General features: G+C 34.5%; 1 protein-coding gene across 3 annotated transcripts in view; it reads left to right on the forward strand.

Moving 5' to 3' along the window:
* The first annotated feature begins 2,065 nt into the window (after window positions 1-2,065).
* Window positions 2,066-25,402, forward strand: part of Hip1 (Huntingtin interacting protein 1) — a 42,542-nt gene continuing 19,205 nt past the window's right edge. The window contains exons 1-4 of one of the 3 annotated variants that reach the window (XM_074180285.1): window positions 2,080-2,282; window positions 11,072-11,198; window positions 20,510-20,692; window positions 21,674-21,912. In XM_074180285.1, coding sequence (XP_074036386.1) covers window positions 11,160-11,198; window positions 20,510-20,692; window positions 21,674-21,912 — 461 coding nt within the window. In that variant the 5' untranslated portion in view covers window positions 2,080-2,282; window positions 11,072-11,159. Of the gene's footprint in view, window positions 2,283-8,599; window positions 8,756-11,071; window positions 11,199-20,509; window positions 20,693-21,673; window positions 21,913-25,402 lie in introns of those variants that run through there. The other 2 variants (XM_074180287.1, XM_074180284.1) reach the window with 2 other exon arrangements.

A 25,402-nucleotide genomic window follows, 5' to 3' on the forward strand; every position in this document is an offset into this window, starting at 1 on the left:
AATACGTGAGTGTGTCAGATATCTTAGAAAAATGATTGATAACACATATAAAATGGAACAGTCAAATAATTTATATGTACTGTAAAAAAGAAACATTCCAAAATTTTAATTTTTGAAACAGTTTTTTAACATACATTAAATTATCAAATGCATGACACTCGATATAAAACTGAAATAAGTGCAAAAAATAATGGTATTGAAAAATTGGCGGAATAAATTTTCAATATACCCTATCTTTATAATGGAATACCAGATAAATAAAAAAAAATGAAATCATATGTCTTAAAAAAACTTGAGAATTGAATAACTATAAAACTTCTAGAAAAGTTTGCGATTATCTTTGAATAATCAAAAGTGAACTATTTTTAAAATGCATAAATATGTATGTTTTTAAGTTGGTTATTCTGTGAATAAGTTGTGTTGTAAATATATTAAAGTTAGCCGCGTACTTATTATTTATGTTGTTCTTCCTATCTGAAAAAGTTTTGTTGTCAAAGACTATCGAATGAAACCGTTAATTTCGATAGTTTTTAGTTATTCACTAAAGTATGTGAAAGTGCGAATGTTTCTTTGAGAACTAAAGGAGAATGTATGCACTCAATTAGCAAGTAGCAAGAAAAAATTATGAATGAAGAACAAGTAGCATCGAGGCCACAATCGTTAACAAACATATGCAAGGAAGGACAATCAATGTTTTTAATATCACATAAATCATTATTCAATAAATATTTATAATCTGCGATAAATTCCTCAAACCCACCCATAATAGCACTGAATTAGTCTTGAAATGGAATCAAAACTATTTTCAACTAGATATACCCAAACACTACTTAGGTACTATTTATTATAACATATGTAATCTCTGTGACATTTATCCGAGCAGCTTTGATTCCTTCGAAAAGAGGACAAAGAGAAGAGAGAAGTGAAAATATATTAAATTATATACAATTTGATTTTTAGAATTATGACAGTAGTCTCAGAACAATAAAATACATGTTGCTCTGAGACAGTAGTCAATGACCACCACAATTCCATTATACCTTACAGAAGAGACACTTATCTGGCAGCACTTGCATGTTGATAGGTCATGTTTCTGTGACCTTCATTTTGTGTGTTGGATTCATCATTTTTGCGGTAAATTCAAATTATTTGAAACTTATGAAATAAATATACAATTTGATTGCAGTGGAGAAATTATCGCGATATCAGCTTGGCAGGTTGTAGGCTAACATTTTAACAAAATAAGCTTCATTTTATTGAGTTCGCATTCACAAACAACTCCACGAATTTTTTAGGATGACTATAATCACCTCAAGACTGTCAAAAAGTTCATGGTTTCTGTCCCGTGCTAAGTGTCTCTTCTCTAAGGTATCATGTGCTTGTATGTTACATTTCAGCTATATTTTGTTGGCACCCAGATGGATTCATTCCCACCAAAATTTATTTGCTATCTCTACTCGATATATTTTGATGTGTGATGAAATTTGCCAGGCCTTCTGTTTTGTCTGCATTGACAAAACATTGACCAGGCCCTTACGGTGCACCCAATAAATGATCATTGTTTCTCTCTCAAGAAAGCAACATTCAAATGATCTAATAGTTTGCGGTCAGAAAATTGCTGGTCAATTTTTCACTTTCAAAGCAGAGTCGGGTATCTCCATTGTGGAAATTTTTCAAAGCAGAAAATGAAATGAAAACGTATAAATAGACTAATGTTAACAACATACCTGTTGGCAGCTTCCTTCTCCATAACACAGGAGTCAAATGCAAGTTTTGCGAGCCATTCCACGAAAGCGGACACTACAAACTACATGACAGCTGACACTGATGATAAATAGACAGAATAGCCGACATTGAAAAAGTACACGTACTTTTAAATAAACTCATTCGGTGAGATTTCAAGAAGATTTCAATATTCACACCAGGAAAATCAAAATGTATGTGATTATCCTGGAAACAAGGATGAAATCATTCAGAACTTTTCCCTTTTTTTTCAAGGTCATACCGAAGTCGGTTTGATTTCTCTGTGGTTTCTCCATCGCGTTTCTTGGTTGTAAAATTTGTTTCGATTCCGTGACAGATATAGTCCGATTCGTTCCGAGAAATTGAGAGTGCTTGTGTTAGTATTTTGTTTGCGAAGATTTGTTATTACAGTTTTTTGAGAAGTTTATTAATGTTTAAATCAAGGTGTTCAGGATATGGCTTCACTTTCTTTACCTAGAGTACTTCATCCAAAGAAAACCAGTTTAGAGATCGAACGAGAACTTTTTGAAAAATCTCAGGTACTTATAAAATATTTATACTTTTTATGAAAATATGTTTTCTTCCTATGAAAAATACCTATTCATGGTTCATTATAAATTACTTTTTTATATTCCAATTTTAAGTATTCTAGTTGTCCATAATAACTCATCCTTATTTTTACACTTATACCACTAACAATTTTGAAATAATATAAAGTCTGATTTCAGTATTTCAATATCGACAAGGAATATTGTTCTTGCTTTCCAACAGCAAAAACAATTCTTGTGAATTTTTTCATTTTATTTATTATTTATGTCAATTGCGTTTTATGCATTTTCCTCATTTATGAGAACGTTCTTAACTGAGTCATACTGTGAAGAAGTGAACAAACAATCTACATTTCTAATTATTCTGTTTTTTTGTCCTATTGTCCTAAACAAAATTTTATCTTTTCATTTCCTCAATTGTTCTAGTATAAAATTAGTATAAAATTAAGTATTTACAAATTGCCTTTAATTTTTGTTATATTATTATTAAGTGTTTGTAGGGACCTTAAATTTGTGCTGTTATTAACTTAATTATTATCCTGACACTTTACTACCAAAATTATTGATATATTTATGTGAAGCAATCTCCTGTCGAGGTTCAATATCAGTGTTTGATTTTTATTTAAGCTTCATGTAGTAGGTTATTTTTTCCTCTGAACAGTTTTTTTATGACTATTGAAGAAAGCAACAATTAGGTATGTGACCCATTCTTGATTGGTAATTAGGTGATGATTCTATAACTCATACCTCATACCATATCAAAGACGAGCAAATTTATCATTTGTGTTTCAGTTATTTTAAATCGGAAGTACGTCTTGAAAATTTAACTCCCTCAAAATATGTTCTCAACCAACAAACGTAATCCTCCAAAACTGATTGTTCGTTTTTAAGTATATAGTTCTTAACGAATAATAAGAACGAAAATATGGAGTCGGAAAGTGTTAATGAAACTAGTTGGAAACTCAAATAATTTTATGGCAAACTGATGTATATACATCTTTGTGGAGTAGTTGATGGTTGATGTTGAGTTGATATACAAGTCCAATCACTGGACTTGTATATTAGTGTTCCGGGTTCAAATCCTGCTGGCGATCGGCAGTTCTATTTAGCTACCAAATTTTAATACTATTTGACGTTTGTTAATGAATGAAATATCATTCCTATATTATATTGTTGTATTCTGTTTCCATGACGTTGTTGTAGTAATTATGTAAGAATTGTTTTTTATAAATAAAGTTGAGTTGAACACGTTTATCTCTTGCTGTCATCTGTTCTCAACAGGTTATGGGCCCAGATGTTGCTCTCTGTTGAAGTATTTGTTGATTCGCAAACAATGTTTTTATCTCTTTTTTAAATATATACAATACTTTCCTACCAGGCTTGGTTTAATTTATAGCACATTGCAACCAATAAAACATTGTTTAGTTCTACCACTGTTTCTTGGCACATGGAACTCTAGTTGAGACAGTAGGTTTGGAGAGTTGACAAGATTGTTCACCAGTTTGTATATGAAAACACAAGAATAATAAGTTCTTCTGTCTTCAAGAGATAGAAAAAGAAAACACTTTGACAGTATATTTTTATCTATTCCATGTCTGGGGTAGACATTATCTAGTTTGTAGGTGACATATTTCATAAACCGTCTTTGGCAGATTCAAGTGATTGTTTAAGAATTACTATTTTGTCCCCTTCAACGTAGTCCCCGTCAGATATGATACACTTGTGCCAGCGTCGCAAAACGCCGACGTTTCATGGGTCAAATCTGGTGAATACGGTGGCTGAGGCATGATTACGGTGTGGTTTTTGACCAGAAATTACGAACAAGTAATGACGAGTGAGCAGGTGCTTTATCGTGATGCAAAACCCATGAATTGTTTTTCCACAATATCGGATGTTTTCTTCGTATTGATTTTCGCAAGCGGCGCATAACTTCAAGATAATACTCCTTATTGACCGTATGACCATGTGGCAAGAACTCCTGATGCACTACGCCATGGTAATCGAAGAAAACAGTGAGCAAAACATTGCCTCTTGATCGAACTTGGCTTGCTTTTTTGGTATTCGCTCTCCTGGTCTCTTTAATGGGGAATGTTCCTCAATTTGGGTTATTACAGCAAATGCAAGTTGGAACAAAATTAAGTTAAGTTTATTAATTCATGATTTTTTCAAATTCACTTCGAAAAGTATACGTACCTAGATATTCTACTTTAAAAAAGGAAAATTATCTATATAAATCAACAATTAATGCAAAATACAAGTTATAGTTCAATACCCCCTCTACAAGCCATATAAACAACAGTTGTTTTGTTATTTATTTATATAGAGGAAGATAGGTTAGGTGCACAAAATGTCATATGGCACAGAATGTCTCGGAACTCAGAACATAAGTAAACAGAACAGCACATCTCTGGAATATGTCATCTTTGTTTGTCTCATACAGGTAACAGATTCATTGTCCTTTATTAGATATAACCGATGTTGCCAAATGGTGAAATAGAAACACATACAAATACAAACAAATACAAACAAATGTTGAATGCATTATTTCATTCCTCTTTTTTAAGTATTTAAATAAATTTAAAAAAAAAAAGGTTGAAATGATAAGTTTAAAATGCGTTGTTTTAGAGCTCTTTTATGAAAACTACTTGATTTTCGTCAGGAGGAACATTCCCCATTGGGACGATTGGACTTTGGTTTCAATGTTATAACCATATACATGACCATTTTAAGCAAATTTGGAGCGCCGTTGACGTCATCCAACAATTCCTGAGCGATGCTCATGCAACGGTTTATTTGGTCAAAATTCAGGAATTTTGGAACGAACTTTGCTGCCACACGCTTCATGACCAAAATTTCCGTAAAAATTGTATGGCATGAGCCGACATCCTCAGTAACTTTTCAAATAGTGACTCGACGATCTTTCATAATGATTTTCTCCACTTGCTCAACATTTTCTGTAGACCTACAGACAAAACTGTAGACATATGTTTGGGACGAGTGTATCATCATAAAAAAATAAAAAAAGTTCGTTAATCGAATATACTTAGTCCGCGAATTTTGAACATTCACCTTAATTTTTGAACAGTCCTCGTATAGGTGGCCAGATAAGACAGCCATGTTCTAGACAGGATCTAAAAAATGAATTGAAGAGAGTAATAAAACTTTACAATTTCTGAATATAAGCCCTAACGTTCTTTTCGCAGCAGTTACAATTTTTCTCTATGTGAAGTGCGTAATTAAAGAATACTCCCAACTCTTTACAGCTGTCTGTTTTTCCAAGTAAATAATCATTTATCGAATAATTGTGGTCAAGAATGGTATGTTTGTTACAAAAGGTGGTAAATCTACATTTACTTGAATTGAGTGGAAGATTGTTAAAAGAACGCCAGAGAGCCAATTTATTCAAATAATTTTGTAGTATTTGGTTGTCATATATGACTCAATGACAGGAAAAACTTAAATCATCAGCAAATAATAGACTTATGATGCACTGTTTGGAACCTTTGGTGTAGTAATGAATATTACTGGAGTTTTTCCCCCAACACCAAATCGTTATTTTTAACACCTCGACACGTGTTGAGGTGTTAAAAATAACGATTTGGTGTTGGGGAAAAAACTCCAGTAATATTCAGCAAATAATAGAATTTCACTATCTATATTCGATCTTATGTCGTTGATGCCACATGTACCTACAAAATAGTAGGTTCACATGAGGTAAGGGGTGACATGTGTCATATGCACCTCTACGGAATATGTTTATTTATCTTTCTGACTCCCACCCGGAGTAAGTGTTTGTGGAGTTGCTTCCGGACTTTGTCTGTAGGTGGCGCAGTGTTACATCTGACTGAATCAACTGCAGAGAGAGCTCATGACTAGTTGGAATTAATTCTTTTTTTTTTGTTAATCCCTCAGATACTTCCTCAGAAGGTGGAAGCATGCGATCGTCGTCATGATTCCAAAACAGGGCCAGAACCCGCTGTTCCCACAGAAATATCAGTCTACTCTCGTCGGCGGCTAAGCTGGCTGAAAGAGTTGTTCTCCAAAGGCTCAACGAAGAAGTTGAGGACCGAAATGTTCTGCCTGATGAACAATTTGGCTTCAGGAGAGAACACTCCACTGAGTTACAGGCTCTATGGCTGGTCGAAAACACCATCCACGAGCTTAACAACAACAAAAAAGTGCATATTGTTCTCTTAGATATCTCGAAGGCCTTCGACCGTGTATGGCAAGAAGGCCTTCTGCACAAATTAATCGCGTCCGACCTGCCTCGAGGCCTGATCCAGTGTCTTTCCTGAAAGACAGAACATTTCAGGTTAGAGTAGAGGGCTCTCCGTCTGACAACACAGAGATCCTCGCTGGAGTGCCACAGGGGGCTGTGCTCTCTCTGACGTGTGACCAGTGACCTTCCGAGGCCCGAGCGTGTGAAGATATCTCTCTACGCCGATGATTCGGCTCTCCTCTCATCATGCATGGGTCGGGAGCTCGGGATCATCTACATGCAACGTGCATTAGCGCGGGTAAAGTACCTCGGCCTTCTAATAGACCGTAGGCTCACTTGAAACCCGCACATTATGTACGTTAAGTCAAGGATCGAGGGTCGGATAGCTAGTCTGTACCCTATATGATCAACAGAAAATCTAAAATCAGTTTAAAGAACAAAATTACCATCTACAATACGATGTTCAAGCCTGTCATCATGTATGCTTCAGGCGTCTGGGGACAAGCGGCTACGTACAATATCTCCATTTTGGAGAGATTACAAAACGAGTTAATGAGAATGATTGTGAATGCTCCTTGGTTCGTGCGGAAGGAAGCCATCCGCAGAGATTTGCAATTGCCTTCCATTCGGAAGGCCCCGACAATCTGTCGAATGACGCTCTCATGTCCCCCGTTAACGGACGAATAACTTTTTCATCCATCCCACCCCAGCCAGGTAGGGGTACCCCGTGAAGGGCGGTACTGATGTCTGAGGACTTCATACCGCCAACATCCCCTCAATCATGAACCCATTTGTCCTTCTTCGACAAAGATCAGCCAAAAGGGTAAGGGAGCTGGGCTCCAACCTGAATGAACTCAAGACGACGTGCAGGTTTTTCTGTTTGTTCCGGTCATTAGATCAGAAAGTAAAAGCATCTAAAGGCTGACTTTCGACCAAAGAAGATCAGATGTCGATCTTGCTGAAGTGCTCATCAGTAAGTTGAGGACCGCTCCGGAGGAGCGGGGGTGGATGGACGGGATGGGATGTTCTGCACACAGTAACCGTGTGGTGAAGATTTCAACTAAGGGCACTCAACCTGGGAGGGGGCGTGGGTAGGCTGATGGTTTCACTTCAGCTTTTTGCGTTGCATTAGCTGGGTTAGTTGTTGTTTTTCCGTCCGGTATCTGGCACACGTACATTAAAAATCGTAAGTTCACAAGAGAGGCAAGAGTGAACTAAAATATAACTAAGAACTCCAGACGCGGGTTAAACCACATCCGGTGTTTTTAATTGTTCGACGTTTCGGCTTCGAGTTTGAAGCCATTTTCAAGAAAGTATGACTACACTGAGGTCCCAATCTGCCGACTCCTCAGGTAGTGACATGCTTTAAGGGATTTGTTTCTTGACGTCGGGGTCTCGTCCCTGGTCTCCCCAGAGGTCTCTGTCTACTCCCAAGCGTCGACTGTTGGTACACAGGTTCTGGTTCGGATGGTATGCCAAGTTGTGATAATGTCAAAGATGAACGGATGTACACCCGGGATGACAGCATGTAATACCATCCGTGAAGCACTAGTACGTGGAAAAAATATCAAAACATTTCATACCCACTATTTTTTGAATGGAAGTCAACTTATGACAAATTAGTTTCAAACTTATGTGCTTTACTCTTTTCTTGGAGAGAGTAAACATGATAAATTCATTTAAACATTAAGACTATAATGAATTTTGTGTTTGCCATACTTTTCATCTCTACCTTATTAAAAAAAAGTACAGTTTATTGTATGATTTTCACTATAAAGGGTTTTTCAAAAACCGCGGTTTTTGTAAAACCCTTTATAGTGAAAGTCATACAATAAACTGTATTAATTAGTTTTTTTTAATATGGATTTTCATCAAGTATCGGTCAGTTCTATTCAATTATTCAGATATATATCTTATTTGTTGATTTTCAATGACTAATTTTCACAAATGTCTTGATTTATTTCCACCACATGCAGTGTCTGTGTCTACAAAATATAATACGGCAATGCTTTGTTTGATCACACTCTCTGATAAGTAATCTTTTTCTGATAAAATTCAATTCATCAATGTTGAGAATTGTTTTTCATCAGTATACTTACTTCTCAGATTCATTTCTTTGTAAATTGAATTAGTTCTGTTATAAGTAATGCTTTTATGGTACCTACTGAGATATTAGTGAATTTAAAAGTAGATTATAGTTGCTGACTATTTGCATAGATAAAACAATAGGTATAGGTTATTTGAAGTAAGTACCTTTTTTTAAATAAACAATACCACATGAATACATCTCATATCGATCAGTGGTTTTGCCCACTGTTACGACTACTGTGGCGTAGTAGACCGGGAGGCCGTGACAGAAATTTTGACCCCATTTTTTACCGTCTGCCTTTTTCAGGGGTCATATTTACAGCATCAAGCAACAGTTTTATGCGTTAAACGAATTTTTGGTCAAACGAATTTTTGGTCCATTTACACATGCTTAAACATTAACTCTAGTTTGCATTAAAGAAATACTTCTTTGACCAACATTTTACCATCTGCCATTCATGCAACCGGAAGGCTAGGTTACGCAACCCACAAAAAATAATTGGCAGACGGTTACATGGTGTTCTGGCTAAAGCAACATTTTTTATTCAACAACAAAAGTGTTAACCTAAAATCAGTTTTTTACCGTCGGCCAAGCGTAGACTAACAGTAGCATGAAATGAACACATTTTCACAAGGCAGACGATTTGCCGGCTTATTAGTAATTCATAGGAATTAGTTAGTTAACAATTTTTTTACAGTGCCTATGATCCATTTTTTACCGTCTGCCTCTTGAATGTAAGTAAGGTCCATAATTAATATGTCATGCGACAACTATTGGCAGAGAAATTGGCAATGTTTAAAGTATAGGCAGACGCGAATGAACTTGCAAAAAAATTAATAACTTTTACCAACATTTTACCATCTGCCATTGTTTCCTTGCAATATATATGATTATTGGGTAGACAAATTGTCAATTGGCAGACGAATTGCTGTGTTTATACAACTGAAAAATATTTGTCTCCCTGAATTTTGGGACCAAATCCAGAACGTGATTTCTGCTTAGGTGTTAAATAAAATTGATGTTCTATTAGCATTTTGATCGTTGCCAAAAAATAAAGGAATAACTGAAACCCTTTCAGCAGTAGTAAGGCATTTTTAAATAAATAACAATACACGACCCGTTTAAACAAAACAATCGAACGATGTACTAATGAAAACTGGAAGAAGAGTGGGTATTGATTTTAAAAAAAGGGATTTTATTTAACAAAAAACTGATAAGAAGAACTGCTCGAAAAAATTTTTATTTAGGCATACAAGTTACCGAGTGGTCTGTCTATATATATATATATATTATATGTATATATATGTATATATATATATATATATATATATATATATATATATATATATATATAAAGAGAAGTTAATATCGGACATAGCACTCATGAAAGTGGCAAACCATAGACACGTGTTTCGGGCTTTTGGCCCATCATCAGTATGGTGCAGACAAGTGTAAGGATGGGCAACACTTGGTTACCAAAAGATAGAAATACAAATGCACGGAGCCACCAACAGGAGCCAACCGCACATTTGTGGTTTCAGATGATAGATCTTGTGTTTACACCTGTTGGTGGCTCCGTGCATTTGTATTTCTATCTTTTGGTAACCAAGTGTTGCCCATCCTTACACTTGGCTGCACCATACTGATGATGGGCCAAAAGCCCGAAACACATGTCTATGGTTTGCCACTTTCATGAGTGCTATGTCCGATATTAACTTCTCTTTCTATATCAAGACACTCAATAACTTTCCTATTTGTATATATATATATATATATATATATATATATATATATATATATATATATATATATATATATATATATACATATTTTGGATGATGCAACTAATTTTTCCTTTATTTTCAGTTTTTTACTATTAATGTAAGTTACAAAAAGGATTTGAAGCTCTATGACTTCTGTTTAATTATCTGCGAGCACTTTCTACAGCTGGTCGTGCTGTCAGCTAGGCACTATTCTATCTGCTTTTCCCTTAGTCCGCGAAATTTGAACATTCACCCTATTTTTTGAACAACCCAGGTATATTAGAAAAAGTGTTGGGTACAAAATAGATCTCTGAGGAAAGTCAGCGTTGATGTGAGAGAACCATCGATGACTACTTGTGAGGAACTAAGGAACGGTCTTCAAAAAAAACTGAGGAGCCACGAACAAATCGATCTGTCAATCTATAACTGAATACATATGATAAAAAGAGCGATCCCAACCTGACTGACGTAGCAGTTAGCATTTTTACCAACATTTCTAAAATGACGTTTTTAACACAACTATTTGGTTTTTGTTGGTTTCGTTATAAAATTAATAATTGTTAAAATATCAGTCCGTCAATATGTGCTATTTTTATCTGACAGTTTAGGAGCTTGCAGTGAAACTAGCCATGCTCCTCTCTTATCTAATTTATCCATACCAATGATCATATCAGAGATTTAACACCTTCGTCAAATATTTTATTTTCAGATTTGCATGCGTATTTATTACATTAACAAATATTAACTCGACTTGCAAACTGTACGAATTTTGAAAAGAAGAGACATTCGAGAAGAAAATGGCCAAGGAATACAGTCCTAGAGATTTGGAAAAATATGTGAGTAAAATGGGGGATACAGGCGGTTTTGTGTTTGCTGGTTTTGTTGGCCTTGGTTTTAGCAGTGAATTTGTTTTGGGTCGGCAACTGTTTCGGTTTTGGGTGCTTTGTGTGAATTCAAGTGTCTAATGTTTCAAGGGATTCGACAAGTCGGTGGCCTGTTCCATATATTTGAAGTAGATAAATGTATATTTTCATAATATTCTAAATGTTTTTTATAAACATCAAAGTCAGCGATTGATTAATAAAACAACAAATTGAAGAGTTCTCCATCGTTATTTTTTCTGCTAAATCTACTACAGGTTGTCCACCTACGTGAAATTATCCAAGTCCACACATACAGGGTGTTTGAAATTAGATCCTCACCATTGGGATCTCGGAAACTATGAGAGATACGAAGATTGTTAAATTAGGGCAAAGTTGTACATTTACCTTACTAACAATATGCCGTTGAGAAAGTCGAGTATGTCCGTAGAAATTTCGGAAAATGGTTTTTATTTTTTCCTGGCTTTATTTTTCGAAGGATTCGAAAATAAATTGTGCTTCCACATTGTCACTTTTTCCCTGCTACATAATGGTGTTTTCAGATTTTCTATCCGACGTTTCGTCTTCCGGCCACCATCATCAACTTTATTTTTGCTAATGGGCGCTACATTGGATTATTTCTGAATAGAACTAGATTTTACCTTTTCATTGATGTGTGATAAGTTATTATTCTTTTTCGAAAAATCAGAGATATTGAAAAAATCAATTCTTATCATAATAGGCTTTGACTTTGATGTTTCTAAATTTGACTTTAAATTTATCACCAAACCTTTCAGTCAGGTATTAACTCGTCTGGTAGTGTGCGGTGGAGCACCATCATGTTGAAACCAGATGTTGTTATAGTTAGCCAAAGGTAGATCATCCAAATAGTCGGCCGTAACTTTGTAAATAAGGGAGAGCGTCGCTTTTTTCTTTCGGATTCGTAATCTACGCATCAAAATACGTAAGCACTCTCAAAATTTTTCTCAAAATCGCCGGGTGCCCTCAAAACGAAAATTTACTACAATATCTCCAATTTTTCGAAAAATAATGATAACATCATTAAAAAGGTAAAATCTGGTTCTATTCAAAACAGAAATGATCCAATGTAGCGCCCATAAGAAAAAATAAAGTTGATGATGGTGGCCAGAAGACGAAACGTCGGATAGCACATGGATGGCAATGTGGAAGTGCAATTTATTTTCGAATCCTTCAAAAAATAAAGCCAGAAAAAAATAAAAGCCATTTTCCGAAATTTCTGTTTTTTCCGGATATACTCGGAATTTCCAGAACTTTCTCAACGACATATTGTTAGTCAGGTAAATGCGCAACTTTCCAAAACCTGGCTTGAAAAAATTAATGTCACGATTATTTGAATTCACCTGATTCAAAAATATCAAAACATCAATATCTTGACCCACAACTATGATAGTTAAATTATTTGTTTGGTTGTTAATTATAGTAGTGTATTTCGATTAGTATTTTTTTGTTTCTCAATGCAAAATGCTATTTTACATTTTTCGAGTAATTCAATTGAGAATTTTAATGATTTGATCAAAATTTTTCATAATGATGAAAAAATTTGGGATTCGAAATTCATTGTTTTTTTGCATTTTCTGAAAAAAATGGCGATAGTAATGTATATTATTTTTACACCATCAGAAGGTAAAGATTTCAAAAACAAGAAGCACAACGTTTTTTTTAACGGATATTTGGACGTGAGAATTTTCCATTGAAAATTAGGGCGCTTTTTCGATATTAAATCAAAATAAGGGGAAAAATGAATATTTTAGATACAGTGTGTTTGAGACACAAAATTAGTTTTCTCCAAATTTGGTGAAAAAAATGTATAATAAAAAACCCACAATCGGTTATTTGAATATTTTGCATACATTTTGTGGGATTGTAGTTTTGTCAGAAATCGCAATAAACTGTTTTTTACAACTATTGCATACTTGAAGAGTGGCTGTAAATCAAATAACATTTCGTCCAAACCAGTCTCAAGTCACCTACACTGTAGGTTGATGAACTGGCACCTATTAGAAAACAACTACTCTCCTAGCCAATACCACGAAGGACGTTAGATTATATCCGACAGGTGTTACTGCAAGATTTTTCACGGAAGCAATTCCTGCATATGTTGTTGGCGATACAACTGCCTGAATCGACTTTCAATTATTGGAACGGGCACACTTAAGACCGTGCAAGCTAGTGTCCATCATCAACGTCAGTGATATCCCATAATTAAAAATCGATTTACGTTCAGAGTATCATTCCTCGAACAAGGATGAAGCGAACGACTAATAACATGTTTTATTCGATTTTATTCAAAAGTGTGGCTGATTCATTTTCATCTATGTAGTATGCATTATATGTACTGTTTTTAATATGTATCCATCCAATATGTTTTAACTTTTGTGTGAAATTAACTATTGTTAATGTGTTTGTACTTGTTGTTTGTTTTTCATTTTTTTTTTGACATATCTCATGTTGTAAGAACAACCTAAAGAGACAAATATATTATCTATCTATCTATCTATTTGTCATCGCTAATAACATCGCTAATAACATATTTGTCATCGCTCCATCTGCCCGTAAACTAGGTACTAACCAACTCCATAACCGAATGGTTCAATTCCTCGTATAAAGAAAAAATCTTCACGCTTAGTAAGGGGGCATACTTGAAGAGTGGCTGTAATAAATCAAATTATCTAAAAGAACAATTCGTTCAGGCCAGTCTTCACCTACCTACAGAGTAGGTTAATGGACTGACACCTATCAGAAAACAACTACTCTCCTGGCTAATACCACCAAGGGCGTTGGATTATATTCGATGATAGTTGTTGTCTGATAGGTGTCAGTCCATTAAACTACAATGTAAGTGTCGAGACTGACCTGAACGAATTGCAACTCTTCTAACGGTTGATCACTGGTAGTAAATTATCAAATTAATTTTAATTTGTAAGTCGTTTCAAATGAAAAAAAGTGTGCCTACAATCAATCTGTATACGTATCATGTTTAATAATAGCATTTGCCTGCTCGTTCTGAAGAGAGGATGTTCTGTGATATACATTTAAAGTGGTTCCGGTTCAGCGATAATTTGTCTCTACTCGTATGGTATGAATAAGGCCCTACAATACGTAATACCTTGGCAGAAACGAGTCATTATCTGTCATTATGTTGTAGTTTCTTGGTTGCGTTTTTTTTTCGAACGTTCTCGAGTTGTCTGATTTGATTTCAAATTTAGCTTCATTAATCAATTTGGAATATATATGTATGGTGTCAGAATTTTAAGAACATTTTGATATCAAGTATTTAGAATAAACATTACTGTAGAACTAAAGACTCTACAGGAATGCCGATGTTCTACAGGTTTCCAGTGTTTTTAAAGAATTCATGATTGTTTAAAATTCCCATTAGATTGGAAGTCATCAAAATATTTACCTATTTATTCGTCCAAACAAGCTTTACATACTTGATAACATGGATTGACTCAAAAACAAAACGAACATACTTTAAATATACCTACGTTTCAAAAACTGTAAATTAGGATAAAATAAATAAACAAATACTACTTACTACTACATATAAATATCTAAAAAACTTGTTTTGTACGTTTTCGATTTCACATTATATTGTAACATGTTCTCCCAAACAAATTACTGAAGCATAGATATTTTATAACGTTCAGATTGTTGAAAGAACGCATTTGTTTCATAAGAAAGCCTAAAGTTTTGTTTGCTGAACCGATCACGTTGTGAATTTGTTTTAAAGTCGAAATTTAGAATTTCCGACGTCAATTTCGAACTCAGTCGTGAAATTTCAACTTTGAATTCGAAATTTCGAGTCTAAACTCCAAATTTAAACTTCAAACTCCGACTATAATCTCGAAATTTCTACTTGAAACTCGAAATTTCGACTTGAAACTCGAAATTTTGAGTTGAAACTCGAAATTTTTTGACTTGAAACTCGAAATTTCGATTTCAAATTCGAAATTTCGACTTTAAACTAGAAATTTCGACTCAAATTTCGATTTCAAATTCGAAATTTTAACTTTGAATTCCAAAATTTAAACTCGAAATTGCGACTTCAACCTCGAACTTCAAACGTGAAACTTCGACATAAATTTCGAGTCCATACTTGAAATTTCAACTTTGAACTCGAAATTGCGACTTTGAATTCGACTTTGAAACTCGAAATTCCGACATCAATTTCAAAATTTCAACTCTAATCTTGAAATTTTGAACTCAGTCTTGAAATTTCAACTTTAAATTCGAAATTTCGACCTGAATTTTGAGTTGAAACTCCAAATTTCAAATTCAAATTTCAACTTCAAACTCGAAATTTCGATTTTAATCTTGAAATTTACACTTCAAACTAGAAACTTCGACATAAATTTTGATTTCAATCTCTAAATTTCGACATCCAACTCGAAATTTCGACCTTGATCTTAAAATTTCGAGTTTAATCTTGAAATTTCGATTTCAAACTCGGAATCTTCGACATTAATTTTAATTTCAAACTCGGAATTTCAACTTCAATCTCGAAATTTCGAGTTGAGAGTCGAAATTTTACTTCGAAATTCTCAAAATTTCGAAGTAAATCTTGAAATTTCCACTCTGAACTCGAAATTTCGACTTCAGTCTCTAAATTTCGACTTTAATCTCGAAATTTTGAACTCAGTCTTGAAATTTCAACTTCAAACTCGAAATTTCGACTCAAATTTCGTTTTCAGATTCGAAATTTTGGCTTTAAACTCAAAATTTCGACTCAAAATTTCGATTTCAAATTCGAAATATCAACTTTAAATTCCAAAATTTAAACTTTGAACTTGAAACCCCGACATAAATTTTTATTTCAACTTCCAAATTTTGATTTCAAACTCGAAATTGCGACTTTAAACTCGAAATTGCGACTTTAAACTCGAAATTTCGAGTTTAATTTTGAAATTTCGATGTCAAACTCGGAATCTTCGACTTCAATTTCAAACTCGGAATTTCGACTTCAATCTCGAAATTTCGAATTAAAAGTTGAAATTTCTACTTCGAAATTTTCAAAATTTAGAAGTAAATCTTGAAATTTCAACTCTGAAATCGAAATTTTGACTTCAGTCGAAAAGAAGCAACACCAGACATGTATTCACAGGGATTTTTTTTCTTGAAACGATCTAACGAATCATCCTCTGAAGTTTCGTACCTTAGTTGGAAAACACCTTGCATAAAATGTTTAAAGAAAATCTTGGAATACTTGTTAGAAGCGGAAACTTCTGAATACAATATGTTGATAAATTCGTTAACTGTGATTTGAAGAATAATTTACACCCACTAAACAACTCTGCTTATTTTGTAATGTTGTGTAGGTCGCCTTTTAACCACCCACGAGTGGTATCGGATATGTTAAATGTCGAAAGCAAATGGCAGAGATTGTGACTTCTCTTTGGTGTTTTATCCACTTGTAAATTTCTGGACTAAAACAAATAAAAACATATATTTATTGTATGTTTCATGCACAACGGAATTTCTTTCGTTTTTTTTTTTGTAAAATAATGTATTACCAAAAATTACATGTAATTCAATTTCAGTTTATTCAATTCAGGTAATAGGAAATACATTGTTACATTTTGTTTAATATGATTCCTCCAGTGATAGTTTCAGTTAGGCAACTTAATATATCGTGGAGCAAAGATAAGATAAGTTGTACATAGAATGTGTCCGATTTACTTGTTTTATACACATCTTATGCTTTCATAATGCTTGGGTATGAGAGGAGTGGAACAATTGATAGAATAATGTTTCTTTGTTTGAAGGTGATTGACAATGTTTCATGATGAATTTCACTAGTTCGGACTTCCATTGTCTACTATATAAAATGATTTGAAATCCCTGAAACAACTAAAAAAGGAGAATTCAAAATGAGAATAGCTGAAAATAAAAATTATATTAACCAAAATAAACCTGAAATGAAATAATAGTGAAATAAAATACAAGTAAAAATAGAACAATTGAATGAATAAAAATAAAGAAATGAAAAAAGGAAAATAAAAATAAAAATGGAGAGATTCCAAGTCACGTTAGTTCACGACGTTTCGATTGTTAGTATCTACAATCGTCTTCGGGTGATGACTGGACTGATACCTCCGAGAGATGACTATTTATAGGTCGTTCGAGTACTTTCACTTATCCCCGCTTTCCATTTTCCGCTTCACTGGTTCCGTGGGAGATGACCGTTTTGGCGGGAGTTGGCCAATTTTCGCTTGATGATGGGTTTCCATGTGTTGCGTATTTCTACGCTGGCTTGGCTGAATACGTTGTTGGACAACATATATGCGGCTTCCTTGAATTTTATCCTAAACCAACGTTCCTCTCTGTGCAAGATCTCAGCTTGGGACCACTCGATATTGTGTTAATGGGTCCAAACGTGGTCTGCTATTCCTGATTTGCTGGTTTCCCCTCGCTGTGTGTGTTTCTTGTGCTCGGCAATGCGAACATTCAATGGCCTCTTAGTTTCACCAATATAGGATTTTCCGCACTCACAGGGTATCCGGTAAATGCAATTCTTGGAATCGCAGTCCGCGTTTGGTGGCCTGGTTTTCGTGAGGCTGCTACGGATAGTGTTACCGGATCTGAAGCAGGTTCTGATGTTGTACTTGGAACCAATTCTTATCCTCTCCGATAATCCTCTGATGTAGGGAAGTGCAAGCACTGGTTGTGACGGCTTCTCTTCCTTGCGAGGCTCCTGCTGTCTTCTAGCCAAAGTCTTTTCTACCATCGCTTTGGAGTAGCCATTCCGTTGAAGATCATTTTTGATGATATCTAGTTCCTTCTTGAGACCTTCCTTCGTATTACAGAGCCCAAAAGCACGGTCTAATAGAGTCTTGATGATTCCTCTTTTAGTCGATTGATGGTGGTTGGATTCGTGGTTCAGATACTGTCCCGTATGAGTGGGTTTTCGGTATACAGATGTTTCCACTTAGTGTCGGTCCTCTTCACCAAAACGTCTAAGAATGGCAATTCGTTGTGGATTTCCTTCTCCATTGTCAAATTAATGGAAGGTCTCACGCTGTTGATGTGTTTCAGGAAGGCGTCTAGTTCAGTATTCCCATTTCTTTATTCTATTTTTACTTGTATTTTATTTCACTATTATTTCATTTCAGGTTTATTTTGGTTAATATAATTGTTATTTTCAGCTATTCATTTTCAATTCTCCTTTTTTAGTTGTTTCAGGGATTTCAAATCATTTTATATAGTAGACAATGGAAGTCCGAACTAGTGAAATTCAATAATGTTTCTGTTTAAAACAGGCGTATAGTTTACAACCTATGGGTGTTTTTGTGAGGGTTAGTGATTGGGAGATTGTTTACTTAGAATATATTGAAAAAATTGTAATTTTTCATTAAAAAATGTTTTACTTCTTTTTTTAATCTTATGGCACTTTTTAGTTCTTTAATATAATTTGGGTCCATAAAAATAAACTGATTTTTGAGTCAAAGTTTTATGCATTAAGGGATCTGTAAATTGTGTATTTGTAACACCACTTGTTCTTCGGGAATTTTGTAGCAAAAATTTTTGACATTTCGTTTGAGACCACATTAAGCAACGATTAATGTAAATGCACATTAAATATTTTTGTTTCCTCGTACAAAAGATTGGTAGAGTAGTTTCTGTTTTTCTTCAGAACTATTTTTTTAAATTGTGTTTTGTGCACTTTCTAAAATGTTTATTGTTGAATTAAAAATGCCTCCCCCAAGAGAGAATTCAGTATCTTATAACTGGTTCTACCATAGAAGTATAGAGGGTTATTACATTTTTTTTGTTTAATATATCTCGAAGAGTGTAGAATCTATTCATAAGTGATCTTACCCTTTTTGTGACTTAAGTAATATGTTCGTGACATCTAAGGTGTTTGTCAACAATGACTCCAAGGTATTTAATAGAATCAGTTCTCTCCAGAGATGGGCATGTGCAAACTAGTGGTGCCAAACATACGTGATTATGTAATAATGTTTCTAAAATAAAAATTCAAAGACTGTCGAAATTTTATGTAGTTCAAACAACGGTTCTCGACTTCAGGTATTGCACATGAATCTTATAGCTCTTTTCTGAATAGCGAAAACAGTCTGCAATTGAGTTTTGCAACATACTCCCCAGAAAGGAATTCCGTACCCTAAATGAGAGTCAGTGAGTGAGAAATTAGCAGGTTTACCGGCAGACAAACCAAAGGAAGGTTATTCTCACCGCAAAACACCCTGAAGGTAGCTTTTTATTGAGGGTTACAATGTGATCGGCGAATTTAAGTTTATTGTCAATGATTACCCCCAAAAATTTAGAAGTAGGTTTGTATTCAATAATCTTGTCTGCGTCCTTTGTTGTTAATGGTATGCTGTTTGTTTTGGAAACATTAAATAACAGCAGATTGGAGTCGCACCAGTTTTTTATTTTCATTTTATTTTTTCAGTACATACTTGATAATTTCAGTGGTAAAGTGCTGCATAGACTTAAGATTCCATATAGCCTAATAACTTCAGTTCTGTTACGCCTCTAGTAGGATGCACTAAAAATAGTTTACGAGTTATTAAGCCTTCGAGTCGAACAGACTCTCCTTGTACTTATGTATTTTTCGCTCTGTATCTTCGAAACAAAAATCATCAAAGGATACAATATCCTCAGAATAGTTCAAGGAATAGTCCCTTAAATTCTTGCCGCATGTTTAATAAACATCCTGTATAAGCAAAGTATGATTTAGTGCATTTTCAATATTTTTATCTCTTCTGGTAATGTTTCTTTAATGAATGTGTAATATCTCTCTTCTGTATCCGTATTTATTGTATGTGTTTGGATACAAGTGTCAAATGTAAGTCTATATTTGTGCATATATCTCTTTCCTCTGTATTTTAGCTATTGTTGTACTCTACATATATGTATATATAGTTGTATACTGACTGAAAGGAATTTGCAGCTTTGTCAATAAGACCTGATGTTCTTTGGACAATAAAGCGTATTATTATTATTATTAAGATTGCGCGAGTTTGTGACAATGGGTGCCAGTGGTGGAAGTACAGAATAGTGGGAAATTTTCAGGGAAAGTTATCACTGATTTCAAACAAGTGATTAATAAATTATGACCTATGTCATAATTCCTACTTTTCGTGCCTCACTATATATACTATTTCTAGGAACACAATACTCTGTTAATAACTCCATAATTGACTACCTTTATTATTTTTTATACTAGTACCTTTGTGATACCGTCTTATAATCACTTTTAATTTTTATATTTTGTTGAATAGGCTCAAGCCCTTAACAAAGCGATAAACGGGAATGAGACTCCTATAAAACAGAAACATGTCAGATCTGCAATCATTGGTACCTTCCATACGCAGAGCGCCAAAATCTTCTGGGCATATGCTCTTCGACTACCTGCCATGGATGATAGAATAGTAGCCTGGAAGCTGTGTCACGTGGTGCACAAGGTAAGTTCAATTAATAGTCACTTGGAATGAGTCTAATTGTGATGCATCTTCAAGAGGAAGATTAATCTTTTCGGGGCATATTTCTTCGGCTACTGCAATCAAGCATTCTTTTATCATTTCTCCATCGGTGAATGGTTTGCCACGTTGTCCGATTTCAAGAGCCACACGAAAGCTGGCGCGAGTTGCAGACTCTTGTTCAGTATTCGCTTTGGTAAACAAAGATTGCTGCGATTGGAGTCCGCGTTTCAAAGCTTCAAATTTTTCCTTCCGCAAACTTCCTGTATACTTGGAGTATCTTTGAAGATGTTTCGATTCATAGTGTCGTTTAATGTTATAGTCTTTGAGAACAGCTATGGTTTCATTACAAACTAAAGATAGCGCCTTATTACTGGACTCAATCACAAAATACTGAAAGTTCCATTTTTCATGGAACGTTCTGCATTCACTGTCGCTTTTTCGCTTTTCCATACTAACAAATCACACATAAAAACTAAGTCAAATCAAAATACTTTTATTGACGGATGTTACTTTATTTTACAATAGACAGTTTCGCTTCCTTCGCCTTTCCTACGCAGACTAACTCGCAGTTGCGCCGCTAGCCTTTTTATATGCGATTATTACTGCCATCTCGAGGTGATCGGAATACACTAGCTAGAACCAGAACTTTCTCGAACCAACGCGGTAATTCCAAATATTTAATTACGCCTAATGCCACCTAGCGGGTAGCTGAAAAAGATAGTACATAGTACCACTACTCGCCACTAGATGTCGATAAGTGTCACAATACTCAATAATAATTGAAATGCAAAAAAATCGTAAGTTTGCTTAGGTCACGCACTTTGCGACTAACCTAGTCTAGAAATATATTTAAGGGCAGAAATTGGCCCTTGGAACAAACTGAAAAAATCATTATGGCCCGATGGCTGCAAAGTTTGGAGACCCCTGCATTATATCAACGCCCTGTATTTCTTTTTTATCCAGGTACTAAGAGAAGGTCATCCATTATGCCTTGTGGATAGCCAGAGACATAAGAAAGACCTCGAGGAACTTGGAAAATTATGGGGTCATCTAAAAGAAGGTTATGGAAAGATGATCAAGGTGTATACTTCGCTGTTGATAAACAAGTTGGAATTTCATAAAAGGAATCCAAGGTTTCCAGGACACTTGGGAGTTACACCAGAAGAATTGGAGTCGATTGCTGGAAATGATATAAATAATTAGTGAGTATCTTTTTAATAGGTAAGTTTTTAGCAGATTGATTTTCATCGGAGGAGAATGAATGAGTAAATGTAGGAAGGATGCATTGAATGTAAGCTTTTCTGCGCTGTTTGAAGTCAGACCATGTTCATAATTCAAAAATGAGGGGAGTTTGACTGAACAATATTTTTGAATCAATCATTGTGTTTGAATCGTCATTTTTTTTTAATAATATTTTTCAGAGTACAATGAAAGAAAAACCATTATTATTACACACAAATGTACATACAAACTTTAATCGTTTTAGTTACAATACACAATTTTTTCAAAATTTCATTAAAGTTTGTTAGTAATAGTATAAAAAAAATGTTTAAAACCTGTTTTTCCGTTAATCAGCTGTCGCCCCCATACGAACGACAACTCTCAGAAGTTGAGAAACTTGTGCGAGCTAAGGACTAACGAGGTCTTACCTTTTAACGTGTCATTCCTAACACGGTTAATAGGAGGAATTGGTGTATTTATTTCTTGAAATTACAAATTTTGGTGACTGTCAAAAATCCCATTCATCATTGAAAAATATTCGGATTTGAGCAATCCAGAGAACTATTCAGGTCACTTTCTGCGTCAAACACCGACATTTCTTCTGTCGGCGGTCGGAGCCAGTATCGTAACGTTGAAGCTCTGTTCCGGATGGAGGAGTATATCTGTTGCAGGAGAATATTCAGAGGACAATTCATTTTCAAATGAGGTTTCAAGGATGCTGGTAAGCATACTTTGATATCCAGACATTGAAACGTGAATCAACAACGTTAGCTGCACATTAATTCACACCAATATTAATATTGAAAAGTTGAATATTTAAAATGTGTTTGACATTTTTTTATCGACCTTTTTTGGGTATTTGTTACCTTCCACAATCTGAAAAATATAAAAATTATAATGGAGAACTTTATACAAGTGTAGAAGGGCAGACTTTTTAGTTTACCCCGATAAGTTACTGCGTAAAAATCAAAGTATTTTTCACAAAAAAAAATCTTCTATTTATCAGTAACCTGTCGTATTTAACATTTTGCCTATCAAAAAAATTGTTGAGAAATAATACTTATCTTTTACGTTTCGGAGGCCAAAATCTGCCTCAGTCTTCAGAAATGGATAAAAAATTCAAATATATTCGCAGTTATTCCTTTTTTGATAGATTATTTCTTTACTTCTTCGACAGATGTCAAAGAAGTTTTGAAATATAAAATTATGTCAATGTTGTTGATTGACAACTGAAACATTCGATGTAATACAAGGTACTCTCCGATATCAGTCCATTGCCATTTCGCCACTATCCAAAGTTTTATTCAAGATGGGTAGCCAAGTACGGTCTATTTCTAAGGAGCTATTCGAGATACAATTCTCTCCAGATATGAGAATATACGCTGATTCTTTTAGCTTACGTCTCTTAGAATGAGGCTCATTGGTAATCATTCTTGTCCTATTCCATTCCACCCGATGTTCACCGTCTGATTTTATAAAAAAAACTGATTTTTCCTCCACAAAAAAAGACTTTCATTGAATGTGTTTGACATCTTTTCAGAGTTTTTCATCTATCTGAATGTCTATATTTTCTACTTTAGTTCACTTTGTATATATGTCAACAAAATGTGTTGTACTAGGTTCACTTTCGCATATCATTTTTGTGAGCAATACGAGTCATTTTTCTAACATCCATGAAGTTATGTGGGACCAAACAACCACAAAATTTCGTGACTCTCGAATGTTCATGTAATATTTTGTGTTTTTTTTTTAATTTTTAAGGACAGTTCATCACAGTTAATTATTGCACTCATTTGCTGAAATCAAAATTTATTAGAAAAACAGTTTTTTGGTAATCAGGTATGAAAGAATCGGCCGATATTTGATGAAGATCCAGAATCTATTCAAGAAACACTTCACTGTAAGATTTTCACCAAACAGTTTTACAAAAACACAACACGTGTTTCGCTATAGAATAGCTTCTTCAGGCGTGTCTAGTCGTCTTTCTCTCTTTCATACGTGCAGTTGAGCCGCGTTGAAATTAATCGAATCCCAGGCACTTTGCTGTTTGGGTTGGATCTTTCCTGCACTGATAGGAGGTAATACCTCTGGCTCGGTCTGTAGGTGGTCTATTCGAATAAGTTCAGCATGCTGCTGCTGGATGAACGAGTAACATCTGCGAGGGTAACCGAATGTAATTCAATATCCTGCGTGGTATTAGCCTGGAAAATAGTTGTTTTCCGGCGGGCATTTACCAGAAACTATGGTGTAGGTAGTTGGGAGAGATGTCTTTATATTTGTATCTCTTCCCGATACAGCCTTCAGAGATGAATTTACAGTGTCCAAAGTAAGTTCAGTACAGATCTTGAACTGTAAGGACTGGTGGTCTGTTTCATAACTCAAGTAGTTCATCATCAGCTGAACTGAACTTACTTTCAGGTATTGCATGTTCAGAGAAATTGGCAATTAACTAAAAAAAAAAAATCAAAATGTCTAGAAAATCATACCCTGCATCTGTGTAGTGAAAAGTGATTATTACAGAGGAGTAGTCACTTGGCCAACTACAGAAAATGTAGATAATGATGACGATGAATTAGTGAATGAGATTATTGAAGTGCCTTTCAAGTAACTTTCTTGTCAAAGCAAAGTACTTTGTTACCTAAACTTTTTTTAATTGCAATTCAACATCTTCACACATTCAATATCTCCTGTTCTGAGGTTTTTGAATGTTTTTGCAATTTGAAATGAACTTGACTTTTTTCGTTTCATTTGAGTTATGTTTTTTGATCAGTTGGAAAAGGAACCAAATTCATCAAGTTTGTTGATTATTGTAGGCAATTTCACAACGTTTACTGAAAAATTATACCTGCCAAATGAATCAGGATGCCGTTTGGAAGTGAAAAATTGTTTATACATAGTTTTGAGGGTTATTTCCTTCTTTCATCTGCTTCTTCAATTTATAACTGGCTGAAAACGTTTGTCTCAACACGGAAGCAATATGTCAGTATCATCAATGATAATAATAATGTGAGAAAGTTATATACATCCAATTATGTGGATATTAATGTAGGTGTCCCACAGGGATCAGTGTTGGGCCCTATACTTTTTTTTTCTTATATGTAAATAATATGGAATCCACCTCCACATATGCTCATTTTACACTGTATGCAGATGACACATCACTGGTTATATCAGATAAAATAGATCAAAATCTACAAACCAAAGGTAACTTAATCCTGCAAAAATTAAACACCAGGTTCAAGGAAAATTCCCTACATTTGAATAATCAAAAAACACGTTTGATAAGATTTCATGCTAGACAAAAAGAAATAGACAGATTCAACTTGCAAATTGAAGATGATGAAATTTCTCCGTGCTCTACGGTGAGATTTTTAGGTGTACACTTGGATGAATTTCTCAGCTGGAAAACTCATTGTGGAACAGTTATATCAAAATTGAACTCCATGAATTATCTTCTGAGAAACCTTCGTA

Source organism: Leptinotarsa decemlineata, unplaced genomic scaffold, assembly GCF_025532065.1.
Source record: "Leptinotarsa decemlineata unplaced genomic scaffold, Ldec_3_MD MMD2_tig00026294_RagTag_RagTag, whole genome shotgun sequence".
Classification (NCBI taxonomy): Eukaryota; Metazoa; Arthropoda; class Insecta; order Coleoptera; family Chrysomelidae; genus Leptinotarsa; species Leptinotarsa decemlineata.